At 37.5% G+C, this 20,113-nt stretch overlaps 1 protein-coding gene across 14 annotated transcripts in view; it reads left to right on the top strand.

The window, feature by feature from the left end:
• Nucleotides 1-20,113, top strand: part of LOC101080491 (spermatid perinuclear RNA binding protein) — a 77,845-nt gene that overhangs the window by 1,126 nt on the left and 56,606 nt on the right. For all 14 annotated transcript variants that reach the window (XM_045043522.1, XM_023242697.2, XM_023242693.2 and 11 more), the window contains exons 2-4: nt 2,731-2,951; nt 8,636-8,801; nt 12,307-12,451. In XM_045043522.1, the coding sequence (XP_044899457.1) occupies nt 2,731-2,951; nt 8,636-8,801; nt 12,307-12,451 (532 nt within the window). The remainder of the gene's footprint in view (nt 1-2,730; nt 2,952-8,635; nt 8,802-12,306; nt 12,452-20,113) is intronic.

Genomic DNA, 20,113 nt, shown 5'->3' with positions numbered 1-20,113 from the left:
TTGAATATGAAATATTTGCCTCTTCAGCTCATTTATTTATTATAGTCTTGATATTTTTACAATTTATATGTTTTTTAATATTATTTGTCATAGTTGATAAAAAAAATTCCTTTCCTAGTTTATTCATTTTAAATTTAGGTTTTCTGGTGTAGTAATTTAATTGGTTGGTAGGTGTTTTCCAGTGCTCTTGCTTTACTTCTTAGATCTTAGATTTGAATGGTAACTTTCTGTTTCTGCATAGTTCTTTTCCAATTTAAATGTATAAATCTTTAAACAAATCCATTTGGACCTTGTTAGGGTAAATAAGATGCCCCCCCCCCTTTTTTTTTGTCCTACCTCTTATTCTTCCATTCATCATTGTCCTGTCACATCCAGTAGACTCATGGATTTAAGATTTTGGATTTAACATTGCCAGTCTCTGTTATTTGTGAGGGAAACACCAAAGGTTTGTGGTATGTAGCGATATGTAATTTTGTTAAGGTGAAGCCAGTATGGAGGACTGAGTAATTTAGCTAACTAAGTAATTTAGTAACTCACCCTACAACTAAATAACAGAGAAGATCCCAAGTTAACATCTACCTCCCATGGCCTGCGGCCATCCAGAACTAAAAAATTAGTAAATTTCTTCTTGTCTAAAGAGCAAATCAAGTAATTTAATAATTTATCCCTAGAACAACTTAGCGTCTCCAATTTGTTATAAGTCTGTTTTGTTTTCTTGTTACTTATTTAGGGATATGAGAGTAAATCTCAAGAAATGATGAAAAAGTTTATTTCTTTGTGGGAAAAGGCTCCAATTAGAAAACTGGTTGTGAACTTTGAGCAAGGAGAAAATCTGGACAGAAATGGTTTTTATCTAGAAAAAAAGCTTTGTGATTGATTTTCATCCTTTTATTATATTTGAGGGTTTCAAAGGATTATTTACCTTTATAGTTTGCTTCATTTTATAGGGGACAGTAATACTATAGTATTTACTAGTGTCCAAATTAGTATGATTTTTAAACATTAATACTCAAAAACAAAACAAAAGAGACAGGACTGATAAAGAATTGAGAATTTTTTATTTTGTGGTAGCCTTTAAAACAAAATATTTATCGGGGCGCCTGGGTAGCTCAGTCGGTTAAGCGTCCGACTTCAGCTCCTGTCATGATTTTGCAGCCTGTGAGTTCGAGCCCCGTGTCGGGCGCTGTGCTGATGGCTCAGAGCCTGGAGCCTGCTTGGGATTCTGTGTCTCCCTGTCTCTCTGCCCCTCTCTCTCATGCTCTGTCTCTCTCTCTAACTCTCAAAAATGAATAAATGTTAAAAAAAAAAAAATTAAACCCAACAAAATATTTATCATCGAGCACATAAAAGTTCATATAAAGACACTATAGCCACCCTTTAAATGGAATACTTTGGGCTTTATGGAAACTGAACTATCTTATCCCTGTTCATTTTGCAGTGTACTGTTACAAGTGTCTTCATGGTATTTGTAAATTTGGAAGTATTCAAAAGTTTTTGGAAGTGTGAGTCATGAGTGTGGAGGATATAGTCTATTAAATTTTCATGAAATTCATTCTATTTCTAGGCTCTAATCTGCTCCACTGATTTCTGGGCCAGCGTGTCACTTCAATTACTGCTTTTTAAATTTTTGATATTTTGTTTTCGTGTAATTATACCACTCATCCATCTTTGTAGAATATTTCTTGATGGTTTCATTGATTTTTTTCCCCCCCCAAAGGAGCTTTAAAATGATTTTTGTTGAGTATTAAGTAAGTCTATCTTGAGGGGATTTTGATTGAGAATGTAATACATTTGTAAATTACTTTGGGAAGTTGATTCTTTTGCAGTATATATTTTCCCCCTTCTGGAGTTTGGAATTTCTCCTACAAATCTATTTTAAAAATCAAGGTTTCAATGCCAAATAGTAAATAGATTTCTAATGTGATCCATAGTTTTTCTATAGTGTTGACACATAACTTTGTATTTTATATTATTACTGTATTATGAAATCTCAATTTTTTAAGGTGCCAAAGTCCTCAGCAATTTGGAAAGGAATGACTGGTTATCATGAGTCACCATCATGCATTTCTAGATACTTTCTCAAAGCTAAGAAGTATCTGTTTCTCGTAGATGATGTGTGATACAGATGACCTTTTTTGAAGTGGTATTCAAAACACTAGATTTGAGGTAAACGGTAATGTGCATTATACCAAGAGTAACCTGGATGAATCTTAATCAAAACATGAAGGAAAGATCTCTAATTTTCTTCCTTCCTTCCTTCCTTCCTTCCTTCCTTCCTTCCTTCCTTCCTTCCTTCCTTCCTTCCTTCCTTCCTTCCTTCCTTCCTTCCTTTCTTTCTTGTTTATTTTTGAGGGCATGAGTGAGAGAGGGTGTAGGGGATGGACAGAGAGAGAGGGAGACATAAAACCCAAAGTGGGCTTCGCCCTGACAGCAGAGAGCCCAATTCGGGGCTTGAACTCACTGTGAGATCATGACCTGAGCTAAGGTCAGATGCTTAACCGGATGAGCCACCCAGGTGCCCTGGGATCTCTAATTTTCTGATGTGGTTTAGTAGAATGAGGTTTTTCTTCATATTCCTGTGCAATTTTTTTATTGTCTCAACATTAATTGTTTCACAGTAGTTTGATAATTAATGCTATGATTTGACTTAAATATTCAATATTTGCATATCCTACTTTTCAGGTAATATTCCTTGTATTGAAGTAATTGTTTTCTTTCTTCTTCTGACAGAGATCTATTAGATCTTTTGCCAATGATGATCGCCATGTAATGGTGAAACATTCAACAATCTATCCATCTCCAGAGGAACTTGAAGCTGTTCAGAATATGGTGTCTACTGTTGAATGTGCTCTTAAACATGTCTCAGATTGGCTTGATGAAACAAATAAAGGCACAAAAGCAGAGGGTGAGACAGAAGTGAAGAAGGATGAGGCCGTAGACACCTATTCCAAGTGAGTGTGGCCTGACCTTTGTGGTGCTTTACTGCAGCGCTCAGAAAAGCTCAGGGTTCTCTTCCACTGGGCTATGTTAGGTTCTTTAGGTTTTCTCATTGATATGACCGTAGACAAGGAAGTAAATGTTTGTGAAATTTTTCTGAGTTACATTTGAAACGAAAGCAAGAAAAGAATAATAATTAGACCAGAAAGAGAAGATGGACTTGTTCAGGATGCCTTTTGAGAGTGCACCAAGCCCTTTAAAACTGTCATTTCTGGAGATTATGAAATGTCACCTTTTTCATGTGTTGGCTTAGCCTCCTAAATTCAGAAATAAATAGTTGTGTTTTGGGTCTCTGGGGAAATCATAAAATGTCATTTTTTTTTAAAGGTATTTAAAAATCCTGGTGGAAAAGAGAGAATGCAGGAAAATGTGTTCTAAATGTATTTTTGACCATATCTACCTTGTTGATTCCTAGTGTTCAGCACAGTGTCTTGCACTTAGTAAATGCTCATTGGGTATTTGAGGAATGAATGAAGGACTAATGGGAGCCAGAGCCTTCAGCTTTATAGCAGAGTATTCTGTGTTGTAACAATAGTAAGAGATGAGTTAGATGAAGCCGCAGGATAACTGCAATCAGATCATGGAACTCTGTGTGCCGTAATAGTAAGCTTCTTGTCTTGAGCAGTGTCATTATGATTGGAATGAGTATGATTTACTTTAAAGGAGAACCTCATTTGACTTACTGTATTTATAGGATTAAGAGCATTGCTTTGGCTGCAACTTATAAATTGAACATGGAGGTTATAGAATTTTTTCTTCAGCTTTCATTTCTAAGTGTTATATAAATAAGAGGATGAATGCCTGGGTGGCTCAGTCGGTTGAGCGTCTGACTCTCGATTCTGGATCAGGCCATGATCCCAAGGTTGTGGGATTGAGCCCTGCGTCAGGCTCCATGCTGAGCACAGAGCCTGCTTAAGATTCTCTTTCTCCCTCTCCCTCTGTGTGCACGCGCTCTCTCTGAAATAAACAAAGAAACAAAAGTGATAAATAGATAAACAATAGTGGGGAAGTATTGATAAATTGATTTTCTTCACTGACAGTGTAACCTTTTCATCTTCAGATGCAAGGTAATCAGTTTCAGTTTTCAGTTGAACCACATAATTCTTTAACCTTGTTAACTCTTTGCAGGTAATGTCTACATTGTGTATAGTCCTACCCTTGTCAGTTTGAAGGTTCTTGGCAGTAATTTTTTTCTTGTGTATTACGGTTTTAAAGTAGATACTTCCAAATTTTGAGGCTTATGTTAATTAGTAGTAGAATCCAGTAATCTAGCCCCAGTCTCTGTGCAAATTGAATAGTCATGCACTCCATATTTAAATTGTACTTTGGAATGTGTTTATGCCCTTTCAAAAACTTTTTTAAAATTTTGATGAAATGTGTATAACAAAATTTGCCATTTTTTTCCATTTTTATTTTTGTTTATTTAAAAAATTTTTAATGTTTATTTTTTTCTTTTTTTTGTTCTTTTTTTTTTTTAATTTTTTTTTTCAACGTTTATTTATTTTTGGGACAGAGAGAGACAGAGCATGAACGGGGGAGGGGCAGAGAGAGAGGGAGACACAGAATCAGAAACGGGCTCCAGGCTCTGAGCCATCAGCCCAGAGCCCGACGCGGGGCTCGAACTCACGGACCGCGAGATCGTGACCTGGCTGAAGTCGGACGCTTAACCGACTGCGCCACCCAGGCGCCCCTTTAATGTTTATTTTTGAAGGAAACAGAGCATGAGTGGGAGAGGGGCAGAGAGAGAGGGAGACACAGAATCTGAAGCAGGCTCCAGGCTCTGAGCTGTCAGCACAGAGCCCGACGCGGGGCTTGAACTCAGGATCCGTGAGATCATGACCTCAGCTGGAGTCAGATGCTCAACCGACTGAGCCACCCAGGTGCCCCATACCATTTTGCAGTGAGAGAATCGCAAGCAGTCTCTGGGCTGTCGTGCAGAGCCCAATTTGGGGTTCTATCCCAGGAACCCTGAGATCAAGAGTCAGATGATTCATCATTTTTTTTAAAAAGTTTATTTATTTTTGAGAGAGAGAGAGTGCGTGCAGGGGAGGGGCAGAGAGAGAGCGAGACAGAGAATCTGAAGCAGGTTCTGAACTGTCAGAGCCTGATGCCGAGCTCAAACCCACGAACCATGAGATCATGACCTGAGCTGAAGTCGGACACTTAACTGACTGAGCCACCCAGGTGCCCCAGATGCTTACCCATTTTTAAGTGGAGTTTCATTTATTGTTGGAATTCAGGCCTTCTTAATACTTCTTCCGTTGTTTATTTTTAAGGCTGGACAGACTTTTGAAAAGTGTTCCAGCAGACTTTTGCTTAACTGGATCAGGTCACTGTGTTTTTAAAAGTTTTTAAAAGATAATGTGCTCCACATTTTCATTTGGACTTGTAAATATAGCTCTATGTGTGGGTACTCTTGACTGTCTTTGTAAAGTCTTTCCCTTTTGTGAACAATCCCAGGCTGAGCACTTTTTGCAGTTCCTCCCATGTGGTAGGGCTCAGGGAGTGCAGAATGTTTGGATCCTTATTTTGCATAAAACAGAGGCAGGCACATCTTCCAGGAACAGAGCTGTTTTCTGATCATAAACACGAATTGAGCTGCTGATGTATGCTAATTACTATAGAGGGCACCAAAGTGGGTGAGGGCTAGCTTCTATTTATTAAGCACCTTCTATTGCCAGGCACTGTTAAGCAGCTTGTACCTGTGTACTCTTTCTTTTTTTTAAACTTTTTTTTAATGTTTATTTATTTTTGAGAGAAAGAGTGCAAGCAGGGGAGGGGCAGAGAGAGAACGAGACACAGAATCCGAAGCGGGATCCAGGCCCTGAGCTGTCAGCACAGAGCCCAGCTCGGGGCTCAAACTCACAGTTCCTGAGATCATGACCTGAGCTTAAGTCAGACGCTTAACTGACTGAGCCACCCAGGTGCCCCGCCGTGTGCTCATTTTACAGACTACTCAAAAGGCAAAGAAAGGTCCCCCTATTTATGTTATTAGGAATATGAGGGCTCTGTTCTTAATGTTAAGTAATACCCTGTGTTTGCTTTACAATATCTCCTATATTTAAATTCAGTACTAAAGTTGGAGTTCATTTCTCTGCTCAGTCTTGCTGTCTTCTGCCTAAGACCAAGCGTATCCTAATTATGACATAGAGTTTAAGTAGCAAGTAATAGTGGTTAGTTAATAATGGCTCGCATTTATTGAGTGCCAGTTACTGGACCAGACTGTTTTTCACATTATGTTATGACAAATCTGTTAGTCTCTGTGATTATCGTTTCCCTCTTCTGCCCCCATTTTACTATAGAATTTTCAGTTACTTCAAATTTGCATATGAAAAGAGTAGCTCAGAATCATTAACAAACTTTAACTTGCTTTAGGTCAGTGAATGAGTGTGTGTGGTGGAGTCAGGATTCCTATTCATCTGTTGGACCACAGGTCCAGTTTTCTTAGCATCTTTGTCTCAAATTTCTGTGACTGTGTAGATCAGGGAGAGATTGTATGCTGGTTCTGGGGACCAGAAAAAACTTGATGAAGGAAGTAGCATTTGCAGTAGGCTCAGAGGATGGCTAGGCTTTCTGCAAGCAGCTGAAAAGTGAGGGGAAAAAAATCTCAGCAAAGATCTAGGTGTGAGAAAGCGTCGGGACCATTTAGGGAATGATAGCTGTTGTTTATTGAGCTATTAATATATGCCGGAATCTGGGCTAAGTTCATTACTTACATTAAATTACATGATATTCTTAGTACCACTCTGTAAGGAAGGTATTTTTTTTTCTGTTTTACAAATGAGAAAGTAAGTTCAGAAGAGTCAGGTAATTTGTAATTTACCTAGTGTCACCATAGTGAGTGGCAGAGCCAGAATCTGGACCAGGAAGTCATGTTGTTTTCTCAGTCGCCTGCCAGGATGCTAAATGTTTACTTAAGTGTTCAGTGGGACACCTGGAAAGAAATAGGCAAAGTGCCATCCATGCAGTGCTGTTGGAAGATTATTCTGGTAGTGGTGTACTGTATATAGTAGATTGGAGGTGGCAGAAGTTAGTCGTTAAGGCCAATGAAGAGGTGGTTATTGAGGTAGTCTAGGTGAGAGGCACTTCGAGCCTGAAAAGAAGCTAGTTTGAAGGCATTTGTTTGAGGGTGATTGTGGAGGGAGAATTCATCACTATTACTAGTTTGGGGAGAATGAGAAGATGAGAGGACAGGGATACAGAAGAAGAAAGAATCAAAGGCGATGGACTCTCTTCTTAATATCAAATAATTTCCTATTTGGATCACTTGCTTTAAAACCCTTTTTCTTTCTGTATTCATACTACCCTTACAGTTTTTTTTATTGATTTAATGTTTATTGCATCTCGAAGGTGTGCCAGCCACTTAACCAGTCTGGATTATTTATAACTTCCTGTCTTGTTTCTACTGCCACAATTTGTTTCTCTCCCTTCTCCTTTCTCCTTCTCCATTCTCCATTCTCCATTCTCCATTCTCCACTCTCCACTCTCCACTCTCCACTCTCCACTCTACTGATTCTCTGCCCTAGCCAGAATGACCTTTTCTCTCTTTAACCGTATCAAGACTGCTGAAGTCAGACTTTCAGATTGCCTTGCTTGACCTCTCTAATTTTGACCTCTTCTTTCTCTGAACTTGGGAAGCAACCGTAACAATGTAAAGAATCCGAGTGTTGTGATTACACCAACTTAAGTTAGAATCCAGGCTTTGTGTTTTACCATCTCTCTGAACTTGAACAATTAGTCAGCTTTTCTGAGATTCACATTCCTTGTCTTTTAAATGCAAACTTGTTGTGAAGTTTAAATCAGAGTTTGTGACACACAGTTTGTCCCTTTTAAGCAGGTTACTGTTTGTACTTAACTACAGTGTAAGCCTCAGAAGCAGGGGAGATTGGATTTCCTTTAGTATGTTTTCTGTTCTCAAAGGCTTACTTGTTGAATGACTGCTAACATTAGTTACATTTTTGCGATATGGGAAATGAACCAATAAGAGATTTTTAGTATTAAAATTAAGGATAGATGTTCATATTATTTTGATGCACTAGTTCATGACTATGTTCTTTGAATGTTTGTTCTTTTAGCCACAGCCGGATTTGGAATGCATATACTGGCAGAATATCTTCGGTTTCTTCCTTCATTCCTCAGCTTTTTAGTTTCATTGCATTATTCTGCTTTCCCCATAATCTTTTGTGGATTCCTAGAATGATACAGCTAGAAGGCTCATGTAGCTGATAGCTGTTTTGCAGTTATGGATACTGAGCCAGCAGGCTCTACTCTGCTCTAAGAGTAGAGTTCAGGTCTTTTAAATTTCCACCCTGATGCTCTTTTTCAGTATACTTTGGTGTTCAGGTTTTCACAAATTCTTTAATTACTAATAAAAAGATAAAAGGAGGAAGTTTAAAAATAATTTAAAAAATGTTATTTAGGGACTTTGCTAATAAGCAGTATAGATGTAATAAAGAATTAAAAGATCTGTAGTATGAAATATGCTCCCTATTGATTCCTTAGGGAAGATAGATACTTTATTAGTCTTAAATCCGAGACTTAATTTTTGATCATATGAATATCCAGGAAGCCAAGTGATGATTAAGTGATAGTTTGAGAAATAGGTTGTAAAAGTAATCATTTAGACTTTTATTTTTAGGGATCAAGGTGGTCGGACATTGTGTGGTGTAATGAGGATTGGCCTGGTTGCAAAAGGCTTGCTGATTAAAGATGATATGGACTTGGAGCTGGTTTTAATGTGCAAAGACAAACCCACAGAGACCCTGTTAAATACAGTCAAAGATAATCTTCCTATTCAGATTCAGGTGAGTACAGTTTAATTGCACCTCTAGGAGAATTTGTAAAAAGGTGAAAACAGGTAGTGACCTTGATGAAATCAATGATAAGAAATTGGTAATAGTAAAGGGTAGGGTACAGACAAAAGGAATGCTGCTACTCTGGGTCAGTGACTCATCCATCACATTTAAAACAAACTTCTGCTGGTTAGCACTCAGGATATAGTTATCGGATTAAGATGGCCCTTCAATTTTCAGGTGTGCCTTGCTCAGAGGCTTCATGTTTTTCAAACTAGGTCTCTCAGCATTGTAAACCTCTTGGAAGGGGGTGGTATAATGCAGAAAAGATCAAAAAGAGCCTAGACAACTAGAGACTTTTGTAGGTGATAACTTTTCAGATTGAAAACTCAGTTAATTTAATAGTCACCCATTCATTCATTCTGTTAATGGAAAAGTCCCTGTTAATTCCTTGTTCCAAACCTTTTTCCAGTTGGATGCTTTTAGAAAATTTTGATGTTGGCATGCCTTTTTGGCGAATGCTGTTGTGAAGTCAGAAGGCTCCTCAGGGCTGAAGACAACAGGTTGGTCTGGGGCTGTGGCCACCCTAGGACCTGCTCTGCCAGTCTGCTCCAAGGCCAGCTGCATCACTGTTTGAGGAACCGTGATCACCTTTCAGTTATAGATGTGTTGTCAGTGGTATAATTAGATTGTAGCTTTTTGATGATTTCATATTGATAGTCCTTGTATTCATGTCACATAAATAGATAACAGCCCACAAAGTCCCCCAAAGTCCTTTGAGTTGAATGCTCTCTTTTCTTCAGTCGGTTTCTTTTGTAAGCAGGCTCTTTTTTTTCCCCCAAGTAATATGAATTCTAAATTTGTTTTTACTTGCTTTGTTACTGGATAATTTTCTTTCATATTTACCAGTTGATCTTCAAAACCACCTTCCTGACTTTTTTATCTACTGTTCTTGGCACTCAAATTTGTGTTACTTATTGACACATTTACCTATATTAATTTTTGGAGCACTATTGTTTCATTTTGCCTTAGATCTTAAGGTTTTCTAGGTTACTGAGCATATATTTGGCTTTTCCATTTTCATTTCTCATGAAGAAATGTTTTTGGTCTTTCAAAAGGTTAAATTTATTATAAAAAATTATTTTAAGTCCGTTTGTTATCATTTGGGAAGGGAGAGTGGTGAGCGACGTGGAGTACAATAGGGCTTTGAAGAAACAGCTCAATAACGAATTTCTGGCTAATTATACTTTTTATTACTAGCATGTTAATAAAATTCCTCATTTCTGTATTTTATGTTTTAAAATTTAATCTGTATTCCTGCTTTTGTTATGGTGAACACTGTTACTCTTAAATCAAATCTAGGGTAAAAATAGTAGTCCCAGGGTAGGACATGGAGGCTTTCAACCATCCCACCTCCACTTCTGCTCCTGCAGTGAGTCCCGTTTCTTACGAGAGTGGTCCTATTCCTCAGCTGTGCCAGGGTGGAAAAGGGGTTAGGAACCAGGACTATAACAAACCAAAGTTCTTATTCTGAAAATCTATCACATGTCTCCAGTATTGATATGAGAGATTGGGTCAAATTTTAGTCTGCAGTAATAGAGCTTTCTCTGTGCAGATCACAATTGTGTAAACTCTGCATTTTTTCTCTCCTCGGCGAGGGTCTTTATTTCTGGGCACCACAGTTTTAACATGTTTTTGTTGAGCTCTCAAGTAAGTGTTCAAGGGAATGACCCAGGAGAGAGTGCAGTCTCTGTAAACCATTTTAAATTTGAAGAGACCGGGCTTTTTAGGCTAGAGAAGACAAAAAAGAAAAAAGACAGATACCTTTTGATCTTTGAAGGGCTTCTTAGAGAAGGTAAAAGAGGCCTGAACTCTTAAGACCAGTGGTAGACATTATGAGAGAGGTATTTCACTTTAACATAGCCAATAGTATTATCCAGCCCTTGAAACCAACTGCTTTGTGTGATGGTTAGATCCATTACTATAGGTATTTGGGTAAAGGTATCCAAGTGAAATGGGGACATAATTAATTGTACCCCCATCTCAGATTAAACTGTATACATGTACACATATTTGCCAATATACATACACACAAACACACATATTATTACTATTATGGTTAATATTTCAGAAAGTCATTTTAAGTGTGATTTCTGCCTTTACTCTCTACCTCCCTATTGTTTTCTTGGTGTTTGTTTGGAAAATCAGTTTCTGATATGATAATGATCTTATTTTCTTATGAATTAAAAAATCTTTTTCCTTAGCACTTACCATAGGAAAACTTTCAGTAATCTAACTGCCTTAATTAATTAAAGTTGTACCATACCTTTTCCCTATATACTCTTTTCTAGGTCGATTTTAGAACTTCCTTGAACCCAAAACTTATACCATGGTGATCCGCATGCATAAGTGAAAATTAGTTTGACTAATTCTCTGCTCCACATCATTGTTATTATAGTGGCAATGTGAGCAGTTTTCTGCTTTTTCTCTATAATCTAGTTCTGGTTTTTCCAGTTACTGTGTGGTCTTTCCCTTCCTTGGTTTCCTCTATTCAAAATTAGGATAGTGAATTTTCTATTTGCTATCTTTTTTGATATAAATGTTTAATGGCAGAATGCTATTTTTATGAAAATGGGTTTGAGTTCTTTTAGTGCACACTAATGAGGAGAAACCTAGTAGTGTTTCCGTTCAGCTATTTATGTCAGGTAATAGATATAAATTTCACCACCAAGAAAGACCTTGTATAAATTATTAAACTATATGTTTAATGTATAATGTTAAGTGTAATTTAATATGTGATTCTAAATGTTGATTATTTTGCGGGAGGCCCTTGAATTACATGTATGTAATTATATGTTAGATGAAGCAGTGTGTTTTCCTATGGATGTCAGGTAACTTGTCCCATAATGATAGGTCTCACTGGAGTGATCTCTGAGACCTACCTGTTCTTTGGGAAAAGAAGTTACTTGTTTATACTGATTTTTTTCCCTGGTAAGTGCCAATGTAGAGATCCTTTTTCATTCTTTCTTACTTAGTTCTCTTTAAAAATCTATGTAATCTTATATAAAAGTCAATCAATTTTATATTTGTATGTCCTTAGCAAGTAGGAGTTCTTTTGAGATGGTCCTGTCAAAAAGGGATGTGGCTTAGAGAGCATTCTCAGCAATTTCTTATTGTACAGTTGTTCTCTGTAAGAATTTCAAGAATAACAGTATACCTGTTATCACATAATGATGCTGTTGGTATTTTACTTTCAAATATTAGAAAGAATGGTTTTAAAGATTGTTTAATAATTGCAAAGATGGTTGACATTGTGATTGCTTTTTGAGGGGTGGAGAAAGAAGATTTGTTGGTAAGTTGGGGGGAGAGAGAAATGTTCTTCCTAAACTAAAGAGCTATTAAAGACTTTACTCCAGCACAGTAATACTGATAGTTAATAACATTTGAAAACTAAGAGTCATTCATTTTTTGAGATCTTAATCTAATTGGGTGTTTTTGAAATCTTGGTGACTTTCAGAAACTCACAGAAGAGAAATATGAAGTGGAACAATGTGTAGATGAGGCTTCTATTATAATTCGGAATACAAAAGAGCCCACGCTAACTTTGAAGGTGATACTTACTTCCCCGCTAATTAGGGACGAATTGGAGAAGAAGGATGGAGGTACACATGTGTATATATATTTGTTTTGTTCATGTAAGACCTCTCTTGAATGCTATGTTAAGTGTGCTTTATGGATTTCAGAAGTAACTATCTTCATTTGTTTTATACCTCTCCTAGTATTTTAAAAAGCTTTATTTCTGCATAATCGCCATATTTTGCAAAAATGTATACATTTGAGATATACGTTAATTCAAAAAATCTGTTGATTATCATGTTGGTCTTAACTCTGCTTTTGTTTTTATACTACTTTAGTATTTTGTTTCACTTTGTCTACTATTGCATTGTGATTGGTATCAGCCAATCTATTCTATGTAGTTTGGCTATTAGGATTTGTGGTTTGATTTTAGGATTAAATGTCCAGAAAAATACTGCTTTCGAATTTACTCACTTGTTTCAAATGACTCATTTGCACATTGCTTTTGACTTCCAGTAACTATTATAATCTTGTAAGATTTATGCTTTACCTAATTGTCCATGTGTAAATATGTTTTATAATGTAAGAGATATAAATTGGGGCATTGTTTTCTAAAAATTAATCTTTAGTACATTTTTTTCTAGGGAGTTTGTCATCCTGTTAGCATTCTATATGACATATGTGGGAATTACGCCTTAAATTAATTTTCTTCTGAAGTTAAAAAGCATTCTTGTATGGATGGCAGTGTCGTCCTCATAAAAGTAGAGTGAGAAGTCTATTCAGTTTTGAGAAGGAATAATGGGCTTCTTTTTCTGATGTTTTTATCCTGTCAAGTTAGCTTGTTTCTGCCTCTCAGTCCTATCCCTAGGAACACTTGCCATGTGATATTTGTCCTATGTCAGACCTTTGACCAACTGGCCCCTCTCTGTCATGACAGTTTAGAGGCAGTGTGGCCTTTCTGGGCCAGTGGGGACTCCCTGTTGCTGTTTCTTCATCACTAGACATTCAGCAGGTCCCCTCCCTGAAATACCAGTGCAGTAAGAAATATTGGTCAGTTTCCTTATTTATGTCAAGTTGATGATAATAAAGGTGTAGTAAAAGACACATTAGTGATGTTAGAATTTAGAGTTTAGGCAGACATGACTCATAGGATCTCTTAAAGTAAAAGTGATAGACTCTTTTTTAAAAAAGTTTTTTGGGGTAACTAAAATCAGCTGTACCATACCCCACAGATATAAACTAGACACATAATGAGTCATATTTCAAAATTAAAGTGCATCCAATCTGTAATTGGGTTTATGCCAGTACTTTTTCTTCCTTCCTTCCTTCCTTCCTTCCTTCCTTCCTTCCTTCCTTCCTTCCTTCCTTCCTTCCTTCCTTCCTTTCTTTCTTTCTTTCTTTCTTTCTTTCTTTCTTTCTTTCTTTCTTTCTTTCTTTCTTTCTTTCCTGTATATAGTATCTGCCATACCTCTGAAGAACCAATCTTAAGCAGCTTAATTTCTTTAACAGCTTTACAGTTCACCATTAACTGTAGAACTATAAAATGATTTCTGAAGTGTCAAGATAATTCTGTTATTTCTGGTAAGCTGTGTTCTACTTGACCCTCTAGTGTAAAGCCAACCACTTCTAAGAATAGTTATAATTACAGGTATTATTAACAATAGAGATAGTATAGAGAGGTGAGAAAAAGACTGAAATCGCCAAAGACTAGATTAATTATACATCTGCTTGTAGCTGTAGGTATCTCTTTTGTTATTTCTTTGAAAATGTTAAGAGAACATAAGGCTTTCTTTTTTTCCTCATGGTTTTGTGTACTTATGTGAGATTATGTCATAGTTTTCTGTGATACCCTTAAGCTTAGTCTGTTACCTTTATAACTTTAATTTCTGTTCACAGAAGCTGGAAACAAATTCTTAGTGTACACAACCCTTACTAGAAGACTAGTTATTGTGAATGGAATTTGTAGTAAAGTGGGAGAGTCATAGTCTCTGTTCAGGGTGTTTGGGTTACTAAGGGATCCCAATACCCTTATGAGCTGAATCTCATCAGTTGATGTTAACGTTATTGTGTGGGATCAGATAAGGTGAAAGAATCTGCCTGGATGTAATGTGTAAAACACATTACTTCCTCTCGTTTTGAATGGAAGAAAGATTTGCTTTGCAAATATTGTCCTTAACCTCCCAGCTATGTTGACTCACTGTTATCTCTTATAATTTGCACATTTTGTCTAACCTGGGCTTTTTCAAGATTCATTTTGATCTGCGCTGCAGTTTCGGGTATTCCTGAGCAACTTTGAGGGTCCAGCATGACTGAGCATTTGAGACCTGGGCTGTACGATTCTATAGGACTTGTTTCCTCACACCAGACAACTCCTCCTGCCTTGATGCAGTTCTTTTCAGCTGCATGGGGTAAAGGTACAGGATTCATTTGGGTTCCAGAAAGTTCTAAGACTGAGAGATATACCCCTTTTCAAAATGTCCACTCAGTTTTTTTCTCAAAGTTTAGAACAATATGTGATGTAACTTTATTTGAGGAGACATTTTCCTATAGAATCTCAACATCTCCCCTCCCCACAAAGCAAACCAACTATTCACAATACATATACACTCACATCATCCTCTTCTCTCTCTTCACTTGCTACATATTTGGGTAAAATCTTAAAGGAAAAAAGCATGGTTGCAAGCAGGGAGAAGCAGAGGACTGGGGCAGGTGAAAACATCACACCTAGCTCCTCAGGGTTGTCTCTGCAGAAGTGGGTCTAACTATTCACTCAGATCACTGTTTACGTTTTCAGTGGCCAGACTGCGGAGTGAATCTTTTTGGTATTGTTTACTGTTTCACAGGTAAGATTCCTCCTGTGCTGTCAGTCTTCTTGCCATACTCTGACCCTTTACTTGAAGGCCCTGTAGAATAACCATTCCCCATTACCATGTGCTTCCTGCTAAAGAAGGCATTGGAGAAAAAGCACAGACCTTTGTGCCTGGCAGTCAGGTGTTCAATTCTTAACTCCATTAGGCACTCTTTTTTTTTTTTTTTTTTTTTTTTTTTTTTTAAATTAAGTGTAAGGGTGCCTGGGTGGCTCAAGTCGGTTGGGTATCAGACTTTGGCTCAGGTCATGATGTCATGGGTTGTGGGTTCAAGCCCCATGTTGGGCTCTGTACTGACAGCTCGGAGGCTGGAGCCTGCTTCAGATTCTGTGTCTCTTTCTCTCTGTGCCCCTCCCCCACTCATGCTTTGTCTCTCAAAAATAAATAAACATGAAAAAAATTAGGAAAATATATTTTTATTAAGTTTATTTATTTATTTTGAGAGAGAGAGAGAAAGCACACGTGCAACTGGGGAGAAGCAGACAGAGAATCCCAAGCAGGCTCTGTGTGCTGTCAGTGCAAAGCCTGACTTAGGGCTTGAACCCACAAACCGTGAGATCATGACCTGAGCCAAAGTCAAGAGTCAGACACTTAACAGACTGAGCCACCCAGGCGCCTGTTAACTCCATTAGGTATTCTTACTGTGTGATCTCGGACAGGTTTCTTCATTTTAAATTGCGGCTAATAAATACTTGAGAAAGTAGTTTGAGGTCAAATGAGAGAATTTATGTAATGTGAGCTATACAATACCCAGCACAAAGTATTTGCTCAATAAATAGTGGTAGTTACACTTAGCTTCCTAAAAAGATTCCCAGTGCAAACTCACTCACTCAAACTGCCTTGAGTTCACAGTGAGAATGGCATGTACTTGATAGCTCTGAGGAACTGAACCCAAACACAGGTAAACTCTTAACCATCCACTGAAGTGTAGTATTAGAATCGGTATTCTGTATTTGCTGCAGTGCTAATCAGTGCTAATCATGAGCTGATTTGTTATAAAGGTTATGACTCGTCAAGGGTAGGTATGTTTTTCCTTACCTGTGTCCTTTATCCCTAGTGCCTGCAGTGGTACCTAATACATAGTAGGTGGCCACCCAAATCTGTTAAATGAATTTTTATAGTGAGCACATTACCAGATTAAATAGGACTGTCTGGTGTGTAAGAAGCATTAACAATGGGCATCTTGATATTCAAGCAGTATATATTGAAGATTTAGCTATGTTAAAGTATTTTATAACTTCCTGCGTTAGAAGCCTTTCTCATATATAATTTAACCTTCACAGTAGCCCTATGAGGTAAATAATTGCCGTTTGATAAATGAAGAAAGTCTCCCATTTCTCCCAGCTCCTCCCACTTGGAGTCCAGTGTACCCTCTGCTCACATTACTCTTTAGAATGAGTGTAGGAGCCTCTTAGCTGATTTAGTTATGCTCAGCCTTATACGGTCTCGGCTTCTTTTAGTGCTTGTGATTTTAAGAAGTATATTTGCTGTGAGGGTAGTCAGTCAGCTATTTATTATATTTACAATGCAGTGTGAAACTAGGTGGATAGGGAGCCTACAGCGACTCTTGTGGCTAAGGCTAAGGTGAACCTCTGTCCTCAATATTTAGGGGTTCACAGAGAAGTTGCCCCAGAGTCCCTTTCACATAACTTCTGACACATCTCACTAGCATGAGCCCTGCTAAGTGGAAAGCAGTAGATTCTCACAGTCCAGAGATCACAACTGGGATTATAATGATGCAGTAGGCTTTATTTTCCTGCCTTCCACAGCTGCTAGACCCCACACTATCCAGGGCAGATCTTTAGCCATTATCTTTCTAGTGGCCGGCTGCCTACTGAGGCCTTGAAGAAAAGTTACCGAGTGATACTTCTGCCATAAATTAGGAGAACAATGCTCTCTCTGTTCTACCTTAGTGCCTCATTTGACTGTCTGCATTATTGTGGCCAGATGTTTTGCATGGACAATGGTTTGGTGCCTAATATCTGCTCTCACAAAGCCTCAAGAATTGAGAGAGGGGGCTGCCAGGATATCTTCAGGCTAACTAGAAAATTCTGTCGGCGTGAACTCAGTAGCCCAGCTACATCCAGATTGTCAAGGAGGCCTTTATGATAATCCAGCACAATTATTTTACCTTAGAAGAGTCCAGGTTCCACACCTGTAACTTTCATTTAACACAGTCCTGTTCTGGCTTTTCCCCACCCCACCCCAAAACAGGCTAGTGTTTTGTTAAGAGACAGAGGGTTTGCTTGCATGGAAAGGGATTGAGAGAAACTGACCAACATTTCCTGCAGTGTGGTGTGTTTCTGGTCACTGATCTAACCTCTAACCAAATAAGCAAAGTTAGGCATAGTAGACTTGTCTTCCAGTGCTTCCATTGTTCAGAATGTTTTATGTACCTTCATGCCCTCTGCCAGTTTACTGGAAAAGCTGTTTGCCTTTGCTTTCGGCATTTTTGTCACTTGCCAAGCCCATCCCATCTGCTGTTTCTCATCTGTTCTACTGGTCACTGTAGGAAAATGAAATGGCTCACCATACCATTGTTTGTAATTTAAAGACTCCAAATGTCTTTTTATCAGAAAAGTTTTTCTTCACAAAATTGAAACACCCGTTTTAAAGTTCATACAGAAATGTTAAGCTTCAGGTTCTGCTACGAGAAGTAGCATTGTTTTTCCTGCAGCAAGTCTGTGATAGCCATGTTATTTTTCTTAATGAATAAAAAAATATAAAACTATGTTATCTTTCTAGAAAGCAAATAGGCAAGCGGGGCTTGTAAGTAACACTACAGTGCCATATGAATTTATACTGTTTTAAAATAAGCTTTGAAAAAGACAAAATGAGATGAGCTATTACATCTCCTCTCCTGTTTCCTACCTCATGAATATTGAAACATTCTGGATCTTTGGACTTTTTGACTATGAGAGCATGAAGAAACATGGTCATTCTGGTGGTGATGTGAAGGGAGTCCAGTGCAAGCCTTCTGTTCACTGCCTGTGCCTTTCATCTCTTTTTAGCAGAATCTACTGCCTCCAAATGTTGACTGTCTGTAGCAAGATGATGTCTGTTATTTTTTTTATAAGAGTTTGTGATTATAATCTGACCTTGGGGATGAAAGAATTTATCTAAATATTTTTGCCATTGTTCCCCTTTTAAAATATATGTGTTGCAGTGAGCATAAGATGTTATTTATAAGCTGCAACCACTGGATGAAAGTTCCAGAAAGGTCAAAAAGAGCTTTTGTTTGCCTTGTCTTTTCCTATGCAAACTTCCTCTGACTCACTCCTGTCTTCCATTGCCCGCTGCAGCCCTCCCTCCCTCCCCCCCCCACCCCGTCCCGCACCTTCCAAACACTCCTACTAAGATGATTGAATAAAACTTAGCTTGCATCACTTTTAATTTGAAGATTGAAGTCTTAAAAAAATAAAAGTACTGTCCGTGCCTTTTCTTGAGATTACATGATTTAGCAGTCAGTCAACCTTTGTCATGTCTAACTTGTAAGAGAGTCTAATCATTCATTTACAGTAGTTTGTTTTATCTGGTACATGAGCTTTACACAGATGCTTGTATTGACTACAGTTAAGCATTTTGACTTAAAAACATTAAAATGAGTTCATTGTATGTTTCATGTTATTAAAAAGAATTAAGCAAATCAGGAACTAGATCATTGGTGAAGTGAACACCCACAGTATATGGCTGCATATTCATAATATATCTGTGTTTATAAATTACATTAATAGGTTGTTTTTTTTTTTTGTTTTTTTTTTTTTTTTTGAGGCTTCCCATTCTGTGAGTAAAATGGGGCAATGAATGAGAGTCTGTGTTGTGGCTTTGTTGGCAGAGGTTAATGTGAAACAATGCAAATATCTGCTGTAGAGCTCACCTGGTCAGAAAATAAGTGTGTAGCACTTTAGCCTTTTGAGTGTTGCAGCTGATAGGGCCACAGTTCATTCTTTCATAGATTTGTTTTCTGTTGGGCATCATGCTTTTGGTTTTAGTTAATGGCAGTCTGTCAGAATATATAGTACAGTGCCTTAATAGAATCTTATAATAACTAAGGAATCCAAAAAGTATCAGTGATCTTGTGTTGCATTTAAAAATATTTATAATGTATCATTTGGCCCATACAAACATACTGCCTCTGTGACTGTTATGATTATTCTAGGAAAAAGCATTGGGTGGACTCTCCTACATCTGCGAGAGTTCTTACAAGAGAACAGTGCATCTGATTGCATTGGATTAGACAAAGAATGATTCCTCAGGAAATATTTGTATGTTGTAGGCATTATAAATATTGCAGCAAATATGGTTTAAAAACTCACTTCCTAGTGGCTTAGAGGAAATATATATTTAATGATCCAAATTTGGATTTAGAATTGTGACATCTTCTCAGATATGGATATTTATCATTAATCACATGTTTGAATTCTTACTTCTGCTGCTTTGGGCCATCTAATCCAACTTTAAAATGTTAAGGCAAGTCAGATAACTGTAATTAGATAACAATTCGTTGCTGCCCTTAAAAAAACGGTATATAAAACCTGAAATATTCCAGTGTATTCCATTATTATAGTTTTAATAATTTTGTTTTAGAAAAGAAAGTAATGAGAGAAGTTAAGGTGATGCTTGAAGAGTTCTTATCAGTGGAGTAGAGTTTCTGTGAAGGGTTTTCGTGTTGGATGAGTTTATTTAGTTGTTAAAAAAAATTATACTCAGTGTATTCTTGGTAAATTTCAAATTGATTACATGAGAGAGTCCCAGTTTTCCTCAAGAACTCATCAGCAATTCTTCTGTAAAGGAAAGTTGTTATTGCTCCTGGTCCCAGATTTGTGCTCTTTGCACCCCACCAAAGGCAAAAGTGCTATGTACCTATTTTGTGTCCCTGTA

The sequence above is a fragment of the Felis catus genome, chromosome D4, assembly GCF_018350175.1.
Source record: "Felis catus isolate Fca126 chromosome D4, F.catus_Fca126_mat1.0, whole genome shotgun sequence".
NCBI classification, from domain to species: domain Eukaryota; kingdom Metazoa; phylum Chordata; class Mammalia; order Carnivora; family Felidae; genus Felis; species Felis catus.
Note: the sequence above shows the minus strand (reverse complement) of the source record. Positions and strands in the feature narration are given on the sequence as shown.